At 33.6% G+C, this 21,112-nt stretch overlaps 1 protein-coding gene across 1 annotated transcript in view; it reads right to left on the minus strand.

The window, feature by feature from the left end:
* LOC308633556 (uncharacterized protein C8orf34 homolog) overlaps positions 1 to 21,112 on the minus strand; it is a 404,696-nt gene that overhangs the window by 13,583 nt on the left and 370,001 nt on the right. The window contains 1 exon segment of the mRNA XM_081266403.1: positions 13,499 to 13,592. Coding sequence (XP_081122529.1) covers positions 13,499 to 13,592 — 94 coding nt within the window.

Below are 21,112 nucleotides of genomic sequence, written 5' to 3' on the forward strand. Positions count from 1 at the left end.
CGCTAGATTGCAACTATTTCGGAAATTAGATTCAGTGCCACTGCAGATCCACTGAAGATGTTATCAATGATTTTGAAGAAAACAATTGTCATTTGACAGAATGAACTGTTCATGAACTACCAAATAAAATTCTCTACACAGAAATGTTTTTAATCCATGTTCATAAGCAACACAAAACACATTATTATAAACAATTAGAAAATCAAAAACATTTCAACACTATTTTTAAAATTGTGAAAAAAGGATATACATGCAAAAAGTACCAAAAAAAGTGTAATTCGGTTAAAAAAAAAGAGTAAATATCCATTATTAATCATTTGGGGTGAGAAATAGAACACTGCCAAATCTAGAAGCTCTTCTCCCACTTACCAACTATCTGCAAAACTATAACCACTATCTTTTATAGGTAAGTATCTCCTTGCTTTTCTGTATATTGTAACAAGACTTCAATAATTATTTAAGCAATTTAATTTATATTTTCCTAGTTCAAGTGGGAGTTTTGGTCTCGTTATTGATCTAAAAGGGGAAACTTTTTAAATATTGCATCAAGTATGATACTTGCTGTAGGACTTTTCGTAAATAGATTTTATTTTAAGATTAATGAATTCTTATGTTCCAAACCCATTTAGTTTTTAAAATCATGAATAGATGCCAATTTTTATCAAATAATTTTATGCATTTTTGATATTTTTCTTATTTATCATGTTACTCTGGTTAATTCCACTGATAATTTTTAAAAATTAATCAAATATAGCATTTCTGCAATAAACACAACATTTTCAGGTATTATCCTTTATATATGGGTAGTATTTGTTTTGAGTACCAATTTGTTTAGGATTTTTATGTCTATGTTCACAAATCAGTTGGCTTATTTTTTATGTTGTTTTCTTTTATTTTTTGTAATGCCTTTGTTATATATTGTATAAAAAATTAGCAACTCTCATAAAGTGATGTGGGTAATGTTTCCTCCTTGATTCTCTGGAAGTTTTTGTTTAACATGGAAATTATTTTCATATGTTAGAAGACTTCAGTGATAGAGCCATATGATCCTGAAGTGTTTTTCATGTGAAATTTTAAAAAATATTGTTTTAGTTGTAGATGGACACAATATCTTATTTTATTTATTTATTTTTATCTGGTGCTGAGGATCAAACCCAGCACCTCATATGTATGAGGTAAGCACTCTGTCACTGAGCCACAATCCTAGCACTCATATGAAGATTTTTAATCATGGATTTAATTTTCTAAAATTAAATTATTCAGATTTTCTATTTCCTCTTTTGTCAGTTTTGGCAAACTGTATTTTTTCATAGAGTTGTTCATTTTATTTGAATTTTCAAGTTTAATCTAATAAGCTTAAGATATTTATTGTAAGTATTTACAAAGATGAATTAGCAAAGATAATCCTCCCAGTTTCATTTAAAATAATTTTAAATATCAGTATGAGCCACAAAAAGAGTAAAGTCATCAAATCATGGTATATACAGATAATAAAATGCTATGCACTTATTTTTTCACAACATATTATAAAGTAATATTTGACAATGTGAAAAATATTTAAACTATAATGTTAAAGCCTTATTATGAAACTCAATTTAGAGTATATATCCTCAAACATTATTATATAGATGATCCTGTGTGTGTGTGTGTGTGTGTGTAGGTGTGCACATGCCTATGAGAGAAAAAGAGGGTGTATGATAATTCTTTAAAAAATGACCAGGGGATAAAATAGCAAAATGAACAATTTTTGAGTGATGAAATTATGGGTATGTTCTACTTGTTACTTATTATTTTTCTGATTTTATAACATGTCTCCTCCAAATCAAAAAAAACATCACTCCTCTTTCCATTACACAAATTTTGACTCTTCATACTAGTTTAGGCAACATGACAAGGTGAATTGAAAAATGTTGGGCAGCTAGAGGGAGATAATGTTGGCTAACAGGGAAGACCCACTACTTGAATCAGACTGAGGAGCCACAACCTTCTATCCTGAGCAGTGTAGAAATGGAGAAGTGAGTGCAAATGAGAAGCAAACTACATGGAGGAGACTGGCAATTGGTATGAACCAAGGCAAACTGTCCTGTGCTCATCACCAAAGGCTGCTGCTCAGCTCACACTAAGTGTTGTTATGAGGAAATGCAAACCTGGTATTGCTGTAACTTTTGTTTCGAAAAGAGAATATTATCTGATATTTTTTAAACTTGGGATTTCCCAATTTGTAAATATTAAATTTATTTTCATGTTTAAAATATTGATCTAACCAATCAAAGCATGTCTGCAGATACATCCAGCATCTTGCCTTTAAATATTGCTATACAGAAATGAATAATCCCTTAGCGTCCTTTCAAAATGCAGCTTTAGTTAGGAAGTTAAGCCCAGATGTAGACTTTTAACAAAAGCAGAAATCTATTTCAAAACACCACCTTTTTTCCCCCCAAGAATTAGAACTAAATCTACAGGGAAATCTATACTAGGAGAAAAAAATGTATAAACACTGCCTCATTGCCAATTTCTTAAATATTCCTCCTCTGAATGCATACTTACTTCTCAGTTAAAGAGATCCAATCCAAATTCTTAATTTTGGGCCTGTAATATGAATACAGAATCCAAAACCAAGCCAACCAGAGTAGAAAGCAGAGTGTGCTAACTTCTACAGAATTTCCTGTATATCTGAGCTCTGGTCAAATAACTTGCTAAAGACGTATGAAAAGTTGCTGCCATTCTTTGGGCTTTAGTCTCCTCACTTTTAAAATTAAGAGGTTCGGAAGATGTTGCCCATCTTTGAAATGGTGTGAGTCTGTGAGACTACATACATGGTGAGAAAACAGTTACATCCCTTCATAGGAAGTCACGTATACCTCAGGACTTCAGATAACGGCTCAATCTTTGTTTTTGTGGCACTGGGGATTTTACCTAGGACTTCCCACATGTTAGGTAAGCCCTCTACCACTGAGTTACAGCCCCAGCCCTTTTTGAGATAAGTTGTCAGGAAGTTATGTAGTGCTAGACTTTCTCTGTTCTTCTCAAGACCCAAATTTCCAGACAGACTTCTCTCTAATCTTCTTTATCTGATGTCTCTTTCAAACAATACAACTGCCATGTTCTCTGGGCCATCAAGAATAATGATGCTCTTCCTGTCTTTGTAGGCTTTCCCATGCTGTTATTCTTGCTACTTTTGGCTTTTCCCTACTCTTTGAGATCCTACTCATCCCTACTTTCTTCATCAAAGTCCCTCCAACATGATAGCTCCTTAAAAAAAATAGTATGACTAATAATATGACTAGCCTGGTTCTATGGTGCACACCTGTAATTCCAGCTACACAAGAGGCTGAGGTCAGCGGATCATAAATTCAAGGTCATTTCTGGGAAGCTCAGCAAGACCCTGTCTCAAAATAAAAATTTAAAAAGGGACAAGGATATAGCTCAATGGTAGAGTGCTTGCCTAACATGAGCAAGGCCCTGGATTCAATCTTATGTACCCCACACATGTACACACACACAAAAAAATAGTATGACGATTGCTTCAGGTATTTATGAAATTCTTTGTGACTTGATAACCAAAAGAGATGATAGATTACTTATCTTCATAAATCCCATGCTACGGAGTGCAGCACATGGTAGCCAATACTTGTGGGAATAACCGAGCTGACCTTTCAATAATACATACATTACATATATATACTTTTTTAGATTCACAAATATAACTGTTCTAAGGAAATAATCTGACCAATAGCGCATATGGGTTTATGTTGGATAGTCTTAACTAAATTTCTGAATTGGGACAATTTTTCCAAGTTCATTTAATTTGTGACGGTGAAGTAGGTGAATGCTGCAAAAAGAGCCAAAGGAAATCATGAAACTTTTTGGCTGATACGTTTTTTTTTCAATGACTGAAGATAAACACACAAAAATATCCATAGAGATAAACAATTCAGATTTACTTGCAACTATCCAATACATTCTTCTCATTTGTGAAAGATACACTCCATCTGACATAAAGCTGCCCCCAAATTATATTCATCCAGAGCCAAGAAAATGAACTAGACTTTCTTTCATTTTATTTTTATTGTTTTATTTTTAAATTTCAGGCCACACCTAGAACAAATATAAGAATACTCCAAGACAAAGTGTTTAGTGAAAGGATTAAAAACATGTGCTACTCATTTATATCTTTGATTTCTTTAAAAACAAAAACCAAAAAAAAAAAATTGGACCATACATCTTCCATTTTCAGTGTTAAAGAATTCAACTCTGTATAATACTCTAATCCAAAATAAAATTGCATTGCAAAATAAAATTTAAGCTGTCTTATTCAAGCACAGCCTATCCAATGCTCTCTATGACATTTTCTGACAACTGTTACACATGACAAAGAAGTTTAATAAACAAAGCAGGGACTCTGAAGCATGTAATCCTACATACTGCTGAGCAACATGACACATTTTCCATTAAATTTAGTAATAGTTTATTTGATGAGATTAAACTTTACACATTATTAAATGTTACCCTTTTTAATTATTGAGGGCCTTAGGAATCAATTGAACCTTTTATATTATCAGAGTTTTATCACAATCATGGGAACTATGTCAATGCAAGAATACCCATGAATGGTTCACAGGTACTTGCCCTCTAGAAATTACAAAAATTTATTTGTAACCAAAATAATTCTCAATAATTGGTATTACAATAGAAAATTGCAATTTGTCATTGGATTAGCTTACTTTTAATAGATAATTAAGAGTAATTATGTCGATGGACATTTATTGGTTAAAGATCAATCCTGAAGCATTTATGATAATTATAGATATTAAACTGCAAATGTCGGATATATCTAATTTAGAGGATTCATTGTCTTCTATGCTTTAGAATTTTCTAAAGTTCATAGAAAATTGACATCAAAAAATGGGATTAAAGTAGAATCAAGATTTCTTTTGAGCTTCCAAAAGAACCCACTACAGTTTGCTTTATGGTTTTGTCATTTTGACTTTGAGAGTGCATCTTTATCGTCATCTTGGTGTTGTTTTATTCTATTGCTATTATCCTATTCTTTTTTGTTTCCAGTGCATGTCTTTTCTCTACAAATATGTGTATTGGAGGGTAACCAAGAAGTAACAAAGTCCTCTTTCACTTCCTGGGATACGTATAGCCAAATCCTTATTTCTGATACCATAATCCTAATACTATTAAAATCCAGAGATGTCCAAGTCTCCTGAGGCTTTGAGTCCTGCCCGAGCTAATTAGCCATGAACTCATTTTCATATTTATTCTATATGGTCCACTGCTCCCCTTCATATTTTTTAATAACATATCAGAGCCTCAGTTTGGAGCTAGGGACATAATCAGCAGTGATACCTTAACACCACTATCACATGCACACCTTAAATATAAATCCTAGAAGACAACCTGGGAAGAAATTACCTGAGGTTAGGTTAAAAGAAGAAAGCTTTTTCTTCAAGGTGAAAAGCCATATCATAGTCTGAAGACAATGGCATCCTGTAGCTCCAGTTATGCCCCACACCTTTCTGCTCCCAAGAAACACGCCATAAACTGTGTCACTCCTTGGTAATAGGAGTGGGGGTGACCATGATTGGGGATGGTGAAATGGGGGTAATAGTACTAGGTCTAATAAGAAGATCTGGGTTCTAGTTCTGCCTCTGCTGCTCACTAGGTGGCATGAACAAGCATGCAGTCTCTTGGAACCCCAATTGCCCCATAGTTAATTAATGGAGAGAAATAAGATTGAGAGATTAGACTAGTTTAGCACAGCTTAAATGTTCAGAGCACTTATTCTTCCAGAATTTGAGATTCTGTCAACCATAGATATTCTGAAAGTAGAAGTTAACCTTATTCTGCAAAGAGTTCAAATAAATATGCAAAAACATTAGGCTATGCATAGTCCAGCAGATCTTGCTACCATGTATAGGACTACTAGGTGATTTTATTGCATGAATATTTTAGAAGAGTCTCAATAACATTTCCTCAAGTCCAACAGTGGCTAAGATGCTAATTATACTTGACCTGTTTATTTAAAATTATACAGTTGCTTTGTTCCTCTTGAAAAGCTGTCATTTTATCAATGTCAATGTCTTATAGTTGAGAGTCCTTCAAATATAGGAATATGTAGAATTTCCTTAAACTTACTTTACCACAATTATTTTTAATAGATTTTCATGCAACCAGGACTCAGAGAAGTGGATACTGTCTGGTTCTAATACCCCATTATGAAAATTTCACACTCCCTCTCCTTCTCGGGCAAAAAGGAAACCAGGCTGACAAATAAAGAAAATAAGAAAGGAGAAGCATCTCTGGAATGTTGGTATAGGGGCCTCTGAAAACCTCCTAATAGAAGCAATTAGAAGCCAGGCACGGTGATGCACCCCTGTAATCCCAAAGACTCAGGAGGCTGAGGTAGGAGGACCAAGTTGAAGTGGTCCTTGAACCACCAAGTTTGAGACCAGCCTCAGAAACTCCTGTCTGAAAATTAAAAAAAAAAAAAAATTAAAAGGACTGAGTGATGAGGTGTATTTGATTTCCATTACAAAAATAATTGAAATACTTGCAAGAATCATCAAAGATGTCTGGGTATGGTGACACACGCCTGTGATCCCAGTGGTTTGGGAGTCTGAGACAGGAGGATTTTGAGTTCAAAGTCAGCCTCAGCAAAAAGCAAGGCACTAAACAACTCTGTGAGACCCCATCTCTAAATAAAATACAAAATAGGGCTAGGAATGTGGCTTAGTGGTCAAGTGCCTCTGAGTTCAATTTCTAATACAACCCCCCTAAAAAAAGAATCATCAAAAATTAATTTTTTATAATCCTGGAAATTAACTAAAGGTTTAGTATAAGCCATAGAACATTAAGTCAAGAAAAACAGCTGAATCTCAACACCAACATTGTGCTGTATAGAGTTTTAACTTGACCTATATCAATACACTTTTCTCCAGCTCTGAAAAACATGCCCTCACGGTAACAGTAACTGTGATCAAAGCAGCCTATATTCACTTCAGAAAACAGAATAGATTTGGAGTTCCCAAATACTATATCCTCCGAGAATTGTCACTGTGTCTTCTATGGAAAATACCTGGATAGGGGCTGGGGTTGTGGCTCAGTGGTTGGGTGATCGCCTTGAATGTGTGAGACCTGGGTTCAATCCTCAGCACTACATAAAAATAAATAAGTGAAATAAAGGTATTGTGTCCAACTATAACTAAAAAATAAATATTTTTTAAAAAAGAAAATACCTTGGTAATCCTCGCTTATTGAGCTTTTCTTTATTTCACCTGAATTAAAGTTCCCTCTGGAAGAAAATCTGCCTCTAGGATTTTCAAAAATGTCCAGGGGCAGTAGTTTTTCATAGCAGCTACTTGATACAATAATACTAGTTGAAGCAAATAAAAGGCTTACAAAAAATAAAAATAAAAACATAGAAGTAAACCTGCTGAATGAGATGTCCACAGGAAGCTACAAAGGTGTGCAGTGCTATGTGTCTGCTAGAAAACACCTGATACAGATCTCTTCTGCTTGACTTAAAGGCTCTTTGTAAGCTGAGTTGAAAACTGAAAGAATGTCAGTGGCATGCCTTAGCATCTTGTCTGATCATAAGCTGACCACTAAGCTACTGAACAAAGGCTTCAAGTGGCTATATATAGCAAATAACATAGTAATAAAAATAATAAGTGACATATTGCAAAACAAGAACATATGGCCCACAACAGGAATAAAGCAGTCAATCAAACTATTTTAAGGTAGCCCAGTTGATGGACTTACTATACAGGATTTTTAATTAACTACTATAAATATATTCAAATAAATCATGTCAAAAAAAGTTTGAGAATGAAGTCTTGCCAAGTGGAAACCATCAATAAAGAGGGACAGTTGCTTGCCCAATGTCTCTGTGGGCAGAGGATTGCCTGGCAGTCTTCGGAGGCATTCAGTCTCCACTGATGAGAATGGTCCTTAAGCCCAACTTTATTTTTTTCATATACATCCTACATACTGTTTCTGGTTATTTTGAAGATTCTTCTCTCCTAACTATATCCAATATATTTGTAAAGTGAACATTAAAATAAATAATGTTAGTCATGCTTCTCTATTTGAAAATTAAAACCTTTCATTAATTCTGCAAACATTTCAGTCATTATCTTTTATCATTGCATGTCTTTCTATTTCTTTTGGAGTTAGGATTTATATGGCTTACATATACATACTTACATATACATATATACTTGCACATACATATACAAGCCATATATAATGTATTTAATATATGTATAATCTGAATATATATTTATGTATACTTATTTACATATATAAATACTGTAAGATATATATGTTTATATGCATGTATATGTGACATTTATGTATGTGTATATCTCATATACTGCTTAATCTGTTGCTCAGAGTTTCTTTTTTTTTTTTTGTACTAGAGATAAAACTCATGCCCTTGCATAAGCTAAGCAAGTGATCTACCACTGAGCTATACCCCCTACCATCTTTATTATTTTTATTTTGAGATAGGGTCTTGCTAAGTGGCCCACACCAAACTTGAACTTGCAACCCTCTTGCCTCAGCCTCTCAAGTAGCTAGGGTTACAGGTGTGCACTAATGTGCTTAGCTTCTTTATTTTTTACACATTTTTCTTTTATCTTTTACACATTTTTCATTTGTCTAATTCACTCTTCACAGTTTTAAAGAACTATTTAATACATTGATTCAATTTTTAATGTTATGATTTTTTTAGCCTGAATGTTTTAAATTCTTTTAAATATGTCTTTTTTTCTCACTTTCTAGTTCTTTCAGTATGGATTTTTCATTCTCTTTAGATATTTAAGTATTTCAAACATACTTTTAATGCAATCTCTTTCAGATTGACCTATTTCTTTCCATTCTGAACGTGGTAATTCTATGGCTCCTAGCATCCACAGACTCTCCCTGGTGTTACTACAATTTTTCATACAGTTTTGTAAATCTTGGCTAAGAGCTTACCTTTAGCAAAAGTTGACTTTAAAATATTTGAGATGTGAGTGCCCCAGTTTTGCATTCATATACAAAAGGGATCCTATGAATTTGAATGGTGATAGCCAATTGTTTCTATAAATCAGGGTTCCTAACAACATAGGGAGTTTACCTTTAAACCCAACAACTGAAGTACAGACCTAAGAGTTTATTTTCTCATAGAGAACTGTATATATCATCCAAAGTCCAGTACATACAGAAATCTTCCTCACTTTTTCCACAGCTGAGGACTACAGATATTTTCCTTCCCTTTCCATGCCTGAGGCAGCCCTAAGGGTGCAGGCTTCGCACAGTATTGTATACACTTACGCAGACCCAGCAGCAAATCATCTGTTATGATAAACATTACAACCTCAGGCCTCCAATTTGAAGTCTCAATGTATCTTGACATCATTAGCTTCTACATGCCATTCCAACTCTTTGTTTCTTGATTTAGGGCATTTGTGTTGATTTGATGGTTTGGTTTGCTTTTCATTTTCTATTTATTCCCATTCATTTTTAGCTGGGTTATCCATAATTTAAAAAAATGGAAAATGAAGTTAGAGGATGCTGGCTGAATGGTATCTAGATGTCTTCTGATTTTTTGACTTGGTAAGCATCGAAAGAGGATCTGTCCTTCAATTTTCCTCCACACTTATTCCTCCAAATTTCAGTCTTCTTTCTTCTCCCACTCCATATTTTATACACTAACTTAATTAATGGGTGAGGAAGAGGCCTACAGAAAGAAGATCCAAAGTCGAACAGCACTGTGGAGTCATTTCTTTAAAAAAAAAAAACTTCCTGACTCATTGAACCTTCCCTCCCAGTGGTTCTCAATCTTAGAAAAAACAAAGATCATCTGAGGAATTACTTAAAATGCAGAAATCAGAGTTCCATATACTGAAGCTCTTTGTCAATAGGTCTGAAGTACAGTCTAAGAATATGGAGAATCTGAGTAGATCCTAACATCCTTATTTTGATTAATTTAGTAACTTTAGATTATAATGTGGGAGATTAAAAACAAAAACACCCTAGACATCAGTTTAATTTAATTAATCAGTTTAATTTATACAGCTATAATTTATACTTTTCCACTAAAAGCAAAAAAAAATCTACTTAAGTGTTCTGTTTAACTCATTTATAATAAAAATTTATGAAGTTTCCCACTTAATTGCTTCTGATATCATTTCTTAAAAAGTGTTCTTTTGTAATATTTATTTGAGATCAATCTTGTTTTGAAATGGTGCAATAAGAAATATGCACCACTGAAAACAACTGACATTATTTGGAAAATTCCTGCCATGATAATTTTGTCTCAGGAGAAAATGAAGAAATCCATAAAATTACTTAGGCATTATTTACAGAAAGCTGAGTCAAGAAACAGGTGTTACTGTTGGAATGATGAACTTCTCCTCTTCTTGACTCATAAATTTCTAGTATATGAGCCTATAAATTCTATATTAGATGCTGGGTTCACATCGATTTATGTCATTTATTTCCTTTCACTGGGAAAAATGGTAGATGATCTACATGGATCTTTCTAGCTGTTTCACAAACTATAGGCTTTGAGAGCAAATGGAGATATCAGTGCTTCAGTGGATCCAACTTGCACATGTCCCAGCACTTGGCTGTTGGAAGTTATTCTTGAAAAATATTTGCATCTGTGCAAAGAGCCTGGCTACAATGCTAGCTAGCATTCCACTTCCAGATGGCTATGATTACCACCTAATTATTTTAAACCCTGATTTTATTTCAGTTTACCACTGTCAAGGGTCAGTGCCCAGTATGATATTGCTGAGATCAAATATTTTTGGTTCTAGGTCCCTGGTTACAAGAGTTCAGGAATGGTCTTCCTTAGAATGATTGATAGACCATTCAACAAAATCCACAGATAAAACAATGAATCCAATATTAAAATTATAATAAAACTATAAATAATTTTATAACAATTATTTAAAGTCACAGTTGTTTGCTTTAAATTTCCAACTGTCCTGATAAGTAGGAAAGCACCAAAGAAATCTATTCATTTTTTAAATTTTTTTTAAAGAGAGAGAGAGAGAGAGAGAGAGAATTTTTTAATATTTACTTTTTAGTTTTTGGTGGACACAACATCTTTTTATTTTATTTTTATGTAGTGCTGAGGATTGAACCCAGCACCCAGCCCATGCCAAAGCTACTGCTTGAGCCACATCCCCAGCCCTCTATTCATTTTTTAACTCATTTATTTACTCATTGATTAATTTAACTGATACTTATTGAGGGTTTATTATGAATCCCTTTAAGATCAAGAAAACAAATGGACTCTCTGAAATAATCGGCATCTAGTGGAAGAGGAGAAAATGACATTTATTCTCAAAATCTTATGAAGATATGCAGAAAGGCAGGATGTATTAGATGACAAAGACCAAAGAAAGTTCTGAGTATTTTTTGTATCTTTTACATTATTAGGCTGTTTTCTGGGGTTAATGCTTATTGTAGACACAAGGACTTGGAATAAGGGAAATAAATTGAAATCTGGAACTGGATAGAATATACTATTCTGATAAATTCTTTTTTTTTTTTTTTTTTGGTGGGGGCTGCAGGGAGTACCAGCGATGGAATTCAGGGGCACTCAACCACTGAGCCACATCCTCAGCCCTATTTTGAATTTTATTTAGAGACAGTCCCTCACTTTTGCTGAGGCTGACTTTGAACTTGCAATCTCCCTGCCTCAGCCTCCAGAGCCACTGGGATTATAGGTGTATACCATCATGCCTGGCTTGACAAATACTTTTCTATATTAAGTTCTAGTTAATTAGATACAGCACATATATAATTAAGATAGTGTGTGTGTATTTAGTGTATATATATATGTATATATATTTAGTGTTTAGACAATACAAATACACAGATGCCTAACTTTTTTTTATTTTTTAATACAACATTTATAAAAAGCCTCAAAAGAATTTAGTGAAAATTACTGAACACAAATTCTAGAATAAGAGCTTTGTATATTTAAATATATGTAAGATGGTGTGTGTATTTGGGGCTTGCATATGTGTTTGAGTTTTTTTTTCATAAAAGTTCTGGACCACTATTAATTTTTTTCAGATTTGTAGATTCTCTTCTTTGTACCCCAAACCATTTGATTCTAGACCATTTTACTTAGAATTTCTTGCTTTAGACCTTCCAATGTATTCTTCTTACTTTTCTACTTGTTTAAAGTGAAATCCACTTTCAGAGTTTTCAAAAATCTGTTGTATATTGAAGGTGTTTTTTTTTCCCCTCCAGTAGAATCTATAAAATGTCATCATGGTTTTCACCATATTTCTAAGGACACAGCTGAGTGACACAGGGGCCCTCTGCCTCCTCAAATCTGAGCATCCTGACACTTTGCCCCTCTCCTCCCTGTGCTCCCTCTGTTCACATACACCTATGTCTATGGAAGTGGAATGGGGTGCTCTTAATGCCTTTAAGCCTGTGAGAGTGATTTCCTGGTAGGACCCCAGGGTATGGAATCCTGATGTTACCTGTATATCATATTAGCTATCTCTAGCAGTTGTGGCTCAGGAGAGTTATTAATTAACTTCACACTGGCTATGATGAGGGCCATTATCATATACCTGAAACATAGTTATTTCCCACTGTAACCTACAATTGGTTCTAAATTTTTATATATGCTACTTTTTAAAAGTTTGTGCTATTTCTATATAATCCAAACACAAACCTCTCAACAAAATGTCTGAACCCAGATGTCTATTACTAATCCCCTGCAGAGCATGACATGCCACAGTATAGGGATCCTTGTCTTGATATAATAATCCAGAAACTTAAATCAAGAATCATATATGCTATTTGTCTTAAATTATATATTATGCCAGGCATAGTGGTACATGCCTGTAATCTCAGTGATTCAGGAGGCTAAAGCTGGGGGTGCACAAGTTTGAAGCCAACCTCAACAACTTAGTGAGACTATGTTTCAAATTTAAAAAAATATAAAGGGCTGGGGATGTAGCTCAGTGTTTAAGCACCTCTGGATTCATTCTCTGGTATCACAAAAAAATCTATGATAATTTATTTTATGGACTTAGTTTATATATATTTATATATTCATAAATTTGTAATTATGAATTTAATATAAATTTATTCATTTAACCAACCAAGATAATTTTATATAAATAATAAATGGATCCTAACATTCTTTAAGCTCCTTAAATAACAAGTTGTCACTGACATAATTCTACAATATCGATAGAAGATTCACATTTTAACAGAGCATTTCATGCTAGTCTTCAAGAAGAATAATTTTTTTTGAATGTTAGTTTGTGGACCTTTATATCATAATTAGGATGTCACTGAATCAAACTTATGGACCTGAAGTGTGGTTTATTTTAAAATGTTCTCTATAATCAAGTTTCATATTTTTTGCAGAAGTTGTTTAATGCTGTGAAAATTAAATATCTTTATTGTGGGTTTCTTCTTGGTAAATGCAGTTTGTCAATAAACAGCAGTGTCTACTCACGTTTGTCTTGTTCTGCCTCGACGCCTTCACTCTCTGTGTCACTTGGCAAGAGCCATGGTTGATGAAGTACCTGTAGTTGCTTTAAAGATTCATCCTGCAAGAAAACAAATTATTTTAGATGAGAATCTAGACTGATATCAAGAGCACCAGTATGGGCGAACAACTCTGCTTTTATAAACCCTAAGAAGGTTCAAAAACCCTAAGAAGCACTCCTCCGTGATAGAGAAGAGCTGGAAGTTTAAATTTGTTTTCATGTCATAGATATGAGTCACAAAACTACCTTTGTTTCCATTTCTCTTTTAATAAGATTTAGAATCTTAAGAAGAAATATCTAACTATTTTCCTGTTAAATTAATATTTCTATAGCAATGTTAACACTCATTCTTAGAAATATGAATTTTATGGAATACAAAATTGCATAAAATGTGCCTCTTTTCAAACATCATTTAAATTTCTTTTAATCAGAAAACAGATTAGTAGGACTTAGGGAACACTTCACTCAACTTTGCCCTTCAGTATTCCTTCATTGTCGCCTTCCTCTTCTTTTAGCTTTTTTTCTGTTTTAGTCTTGAATTCTTAGGCTCAAGTGATCCTCCTGCCTCAGCCACCCAAGCTGCTGGAAGTAAAAGTGCATACCACCACATTTAGATTCTACTCATGAGTTCTGTAAAAATGTTCCCTCTATCCTCTCTTACTGCTCTTTCCTTTCAGTCACTAACCAAAAGTCACCATTTCCCATGTTGTTCTTTGTTGTTCTTGGTCCTGTTGTCATTTGTGGTCCTGAGGACTAAACTGAGCCTCAGGCATGGTACACAAATGCTCTACCATTGAGCTATGTCCCCATTCCAACCATCTCCCATTTTGACTGTAGTAATAACCATCTGTGAAAATTTTTATGGCCAATTTTTATAATCTCTAATTTTTTCTTAATGTTTCCCTCTGACTTCAGTGTTTTTAGAAGCCTGTATGTTATCATTAGCTTGCTCATAATCTTTCAAAGGTTCTCTCATTATTCCCAGAGTCTAACTCAAGACCTGTCAGGATCCATACCCATTAGCCTGATTGTCAACCCACACCCACCACCCCGTTGTAGTTAACAGGTAGCATCAATTTTGTCATATCGCACAATCTAACAGGGTGTTTTACACTGCAGTTCCTTATCTCTCTCCAACATTAACACTCTTCCTCCAAGGCTCTAGGGTCACCTCTGCTGGAAGGCTTTCCAGTCCTCCAAAGCCAGGATGCTCCTCCATTCCTTCAAGTGTTTAAGGTACTCATATAATAATGAGTCTATAGTAATCATACTTTCAGTAACCCACTGTCTCCATAGTAGCCTAGAAGGTCCTTGAAGGCATGGGTAAATATTTCCCCTATGCATTTCCTCCATCTATTATAGTACCTGCCACAATACAGGGACTGAGTAACAGAATTTTATATCTATGTCCTTTCTAAAAACATTATCCCAGTCTGATGATGAGGAAAAAATATCCAACAAATATCTACGGAAGGACAAAAACAAAATATATGACCAGTACTAGTCAAAATATTTGACTAGCCAAAAGTCAAAATTGCTAGCATCACGAAACACAAGAGAAGCCTGAGAAAGGGTCACAATCGAGAACGACCTAAGGAGATAGAACTAGTGAATCCAGTGTGGTATCCTGAATGGAATCTGGAACAGAAAAAAAGACATTAAGAAAAACTTGTGGAATGCTGAACAAAGTGTGAAGTTCCTTACTAAGAATGTATTGATAATGGCTTGTTCATTATGACAAAAGTCCCACACTAATAGCAGGTACTTGAAACTGGTAGGAGGTATACAGGATCTCTTTATTATCTCTGCATTAATTCTGCAAATCTAAAACTGATCTAAAATAAAAAGGCTTACTTTAAAAATAAAAGACAAAGCAAACTAATATTTTGAAAATGATCTTCATTTTAAAATGAAAACACCATAAATTTTAGCTTCAGCAGATTTTGAAAACAGTCCATTATTCAGATTGAAACTTTATTATCCAATGAGCCATGAGCTCTTCAGGGAAAAGTCCTTGCCTTAGATATGAGGAGACATTTTTTTTTAATCTTGTTTAGATTGGGTCAGTTACTTCCCCTCTTGGGACAACATGAAGAGGGTGAAGGTACTAGATTAGACAATGTCTAGTCCTTCACAACTGGTCCACATCTAGGTCTCCACTCTTCTTTATGTGATTGAATGTGGGAGATACTAGATGAGCTACTGAAGGGAAAGTTTGCAAAACATTAAAGATTTTCTATATATTACTAAATATAAATTGATATTTATTTGTATGATTTAGCTTAAATCTTTCAAAATGTATCATATTTGACTTGACCTTAGAATTATACAAAAAGCAGTAAAAAACTGAAAAAACTTAGTTTTTAAATTCCACAACTATAGAGATGATGGTAGAAGTAAAACTTCAAAATTTCACATGTAACAGAGGGAAAATCACATTCTTTCTTGAATTTAAAAAAAGAAAACATGCAGTTTCTGATTTTAAAGAAATACAAAAAATGATGGTTTTGGTGTTCTAAGATAAGATAAAGACTCAGGCTCTTCATGTAAAGCAGAAAAGTTTAAAGTGATCAAAAGAAAATCTCTTTTAAGAAAACATATTTTGAGGCTGGCAGTGTAGCTCAGTGTTAGAGCATTTGCCTAGTGTATGCAAGAGGTTTTTTAAAGGTTTTTTAATCAGCTGTTCTGCACAAATAAACAAACAAATAAGTAAATAAAATGATAATAATGATAATGTGTGTTTTTTTTTTTTACAGAGCTAGGGTCAAACAGTGTCTCATACACACTAGGCAAGCATTCTACCTAATAATAAATTATAAGTTATTTACCTTTTGTACTAAATACTAAAATCCTTTCTCATAAGAAAAGATGTGATGCATATGTCAATTTTTCCCCACAATAGTTCAGAATATTAATCAGTAGTACTAGTTGGTTTCTGGGTTTAATGGCCTTACTCCTGAGAAGATAAGCAGCATCGAACTATTCTTTGTTTATTGTAAATTATAAAAAGTACAAATGGAACATTAGTTAGAAAAATATGTAGTTTGGGAAGAACTTGAAAATGTTCAGTTATTAGAATCATAAACATAGAATAAATATTACTATTAATAGATGATGATACAACTGTTTTACTTTGGTTTTCCCTGGAATAGAGCTAGTAATATAATGCACCTGTTTGCTTTATCAGCGCCAATAGGACATGTCCAAATCTCAGCCCAACAGTCTACATATAATTCTTTTTGATGGGGTCAAGGAGGTAAAATCTTGAACATTTTATACACAAGAGCTGATGCATTCTTCTTTGTTAAGTTTATTCAAAAATTTTCTACAGGCACTTTAAACTATGTCTGAGTTCGGTATAAGCCCTTTCATATTCCCAAGAGTAAATTCTCTGGGTTGCTTTTAGAAGAAACACTATTCATTCTTTTTCTGAAACACTTTCACTGTGAGTATAGCAAATGTCCAGTAACTAGGAGGGGTGGGAAACAGTGACATGGATCATATGGGAAACAGTTGCCAGCCCTGAATCAACATATCATTCTATCTGCTAACAGAATAAGTGCTTTATAAAGTTCAGCTGTATTGTTCCACATGGATAGCTTATTTTTAGATTCTCTAAATGAAATCAGTGATTTATGTCACATGTGGCTATGGAAGTTCTGTATACTTAGAAAGAAAAAAAATGTTTGTTCAAATTTTCACTAGTGGACACTTAAATTCTATATTAACTAAGCATTTCTTTCCTCTTGGTATAAGTATGTTTAAGTATGGAAATACATTAGTTTCCACTTTTCAGAAAGATTCAATAATTTTTATTTTACTTCTTTAGCCACAGAATCTCTTAAAACAAAACAAAACAAAAGATCCCTGAATCATGGTATATATAAAGCAAAACAAAATCACACTCAATTCTAGATACATTGAATAGACTGCTTCTACTGATGAAGAATTGGTCCTGTACCTGTAAGAAAAGGAAATTTCCTACATATAATTGACATAGTTAAATTAGCAAAGTTTGTGAATAACTTTCTTTTTTATATTTATTAATAAAAGAACCCATACAACCAAGCTGTGAAAGTATGATTCTATAGCCCACTTCTTTTAAGAACTGCAAAAGGACAATTAAACTATAAGAAAAAAAGAATTCACCGAGTTTGGGGAACTATAGTTTGGAATAATAGGATCTGATAAAAGAAGAGAGGAGTAATAATAAAGTTAGAAAAATATGGTGGATTGTAAGAAACATTGCAAAATTAACTACTCAAATTTACAGGACATATTTGCTATATTGACAATGCATTATGATCACACTCCATCCTATATTCTAACTCATTGCATTTGGTGGTTTTACTTTCCAAGCAAATTGCAAAGTAAAGTTGCCAAAGACTTGAAAAAGGAAGAAAAACTGTCAGGGGTAGTCAATGAAAAGTCATTTTATAACATGACTTCCAGTTACCTAATTCTATAGAGACTCTTGATCTTTCATTGACTTTAGCTATTTTATAATTATATTTTATAGACAATTATAAAAGTGCCAAATATTCTTGCCTACATGAAATTCAATTTCATTCTTTTATAGTACAATTGATTATTATCCTATTGAGATGACTCTATTTTGACAGTTTTTGCATCTATTTATAACTTCACTTCAGCATCCCTATTTGTCTGCATATGTGACAGTTTGAATTCTCCTTTGAACATGTTACTTGTTCCCTCATTGATTTATTAGTTACATAAATCTTTGACATGTCTCCAGTTTGCATCTGTATGACAGTACTATTATAATCTTTTAAAAGTTGTTATTGAACAACATAAATCTATTGTTAATGATTGTCAATTACAAACTGATTTTCTTTGGGGGAAAATACTTGTTTCCCACTAACCAAGCCGAATAAAACTGTGATAATAAATAATAATTGGCTTCAGCTTTTAACAAAGAAATCCCTAAGAAGGATAAAAATAAAGTAAACTTACTTATTATAGATGATAATGTCATATGTTCCCCACCAAAAATAGAGTTGGAACTTCATTATGCTGGGGATCACAGAATACAACACAGGAGAAACAATGCAAACTTGCCAGAAATGATTCTAAGATATTTTGTTCAGAGAATTGATCACCTTTCCATTTCAGATGGAAGGGCTCACAAAATCAAGCTAACAGAATCAAAAGAGGTTTGCCTTCCTCCAATGCTTCTCTCCCTGTCTGACACCCTTAGAGTCTGTGAAGCTGCCACTTGCCGGTGACCTTGAGGGTGTTCTGGCCTTCACCACTAGCTTCCCAAAGTTGTAAGGACCACTGTAAATTCCTCTTTAAAAAGTTTGAAAAATCATTAACTTCTTGAGTTCTTTAAAAATTCTTAACTGCTTAAGGTGACAATTCTTATCTTCATGCATATATATTTAAATCACAACATTTCACTACCATGTAGGCGATTTTCAACTAGTGTACCATATTGCTTCCCAATGAGTCATCTAGGAAATGTGATATTTTAAAGAGATTAACTTCTCTACAAAAGGTGTAACAACCAAGATTCATGCTTAAATTTGTTAAGTTGTTCTCAACTCTATCTATATAGTACTCATTGAGCAATAACATTATCATTCTAAAAGCTAAAAATTCTGTTATGAAATTATGATTCCACTTTGAGTTAGCAAGTGAAGAGCATGTAAGTTTGTAACTTCACTATCAGAGATATTTTGAAGGTCAAGAAAAGTAGACTAAGATCACATTGAAAATGAATTACATAAACAGATAAAAGAAGAAGTTAAGCATCTTTATCAGGAGATAGAGATTATAAAAAAAATCAAACAATAATTCTAGAAATGAAGGAAACGATAAACCAAATTAAAAACTCAATTGAGAGTATCACTAACAGAGTGGAGCAAGTAGAAGCCAGAACGTCAGATAATGAAGACAAAATATATCATCTTGAAAAGAGTCTAGCCAACTCAGAAAGGCTGGTAAAAAATCACGAGAAAAACATCCAAGAGATTTGGGATAACATAAAAAAACCAAACTTACGAGTCATAGGGATAGAGGAAGGTACAGAGATTCATACCAAGGGAATGAGTAACCTGCTGAATGAAATAATTGCAGAAAACTTTCCAGAAATAAAAAAAGAAAACAGATATACAAATTATAGATGCATACAGGACACCGACCACACAAAATCACAGTAGACCAACGCCAAGACACATTGTTATGAAGATATCCAATATACAGAACAAAGAGAAAATATTAAAAGCTACAAGAGAAAGGAGGCAGATTACATTTAGGGGTAAACCAATAAGGTTAACAACGGATTTTTCATCACAGACGCTGAAAGCGAGAAGATCCTGGAACAACGTATTTCAAACACTGAAAGACAATGGATGCCAACCAAGAATTCTGTACCCAGCAAAATTAAGCTTCAGGTACGACAACGAAATAAAAATGTTTCATGATAAACAAAAGCTAAAAGAATTTGTAGCCAGAAAACCAGCATTGCAAAGCATCTTGACCAAAACACTACACGAGGAAGAAATGAAAAACAATAACCAAAACCATCAGTGGGAAGTGCCTCGGTAAAGACAGAGGATGGGGGGAAAACTAATCATGGAGAAACAAACTAAATTAGAAAAAAAAAAAGATAAATAATCAAACATGGCAGGAAGTAAAAACCATATATCAATAGTAACTCTAAACGTTAATGGCTTAAACTCTCCAATAAAGCGACATAGGCTGGTAACATGGTTAAAAAAACCAAACCCAACAATATGCTGCCTCCAGGAGACACATCTGATTGGAAATGACATACACAGGCTCAAGGTGAAAGGTTGGGAAAAAATATACCACGAACACGGTCCTCGTAAGCAAGCGGGGGTGGCCATTCTCACATCGAATAAAATTGACTTCAAGACAAAGTTAATCAAAAGGGATAAGGAAGGACATTATATACTGTTAAAAGGAACCATTCACCAACAAGACATAACAATTATCAATATTTATGCACCAAATAATGGTGCTGCGACATTCATAAAACAAACTCTCCTCAAGTTCAAGAATCAAATAGACTACAACACAATAATTATGGGTGACTTCAACACACCTCTCACACCATTGGACAGATCTTCCAAACAAAAGTTGAACAAAGAAACTATTGACCTCAATATCACAATCAATAACCTAGACTTAACTGACATATATAGAATATATCAGCCATCATCAAGTGGATATACTGTTTTCTCAGCAGCACATGGATCCTTCTCAAAAATAGACCATATATTATGCCATAGGGGAACCCTCAGTAAATATAAAGGGGTGGAGATAATACCATGCTTTTTATCTGATCATAATGGAATGAAACTGGAAATCAATGATAAAAGAAGGAAGGAAAAATCCTACATCACATGGAAAATGAACAATCTGTTACTGAATGATCAATGGGTTACAGAAGACATAAAGGAGGAAATCAAAAAATTCTTAGAGATAAAAGAAAATACAGACACAACATATCGGAATCTATGGGACACAATGAAAGCAGTTTTAAGAGGGAAATTCATTGCCTGGAGGTCATTCCTCAAAAAAAGGAAAAACCA

Source organism: Spermophilus citellus, assembly GCF_964194105.1.
Source record: "Spermophilus citellus genome assembly, chromosome: 14".
Lineage (NCBI taxonomy): Eukaryota > Metazoa > Chordata > Mammalia > Rodentia > Sciuridae > Spermophilus > Spermophilus citellus.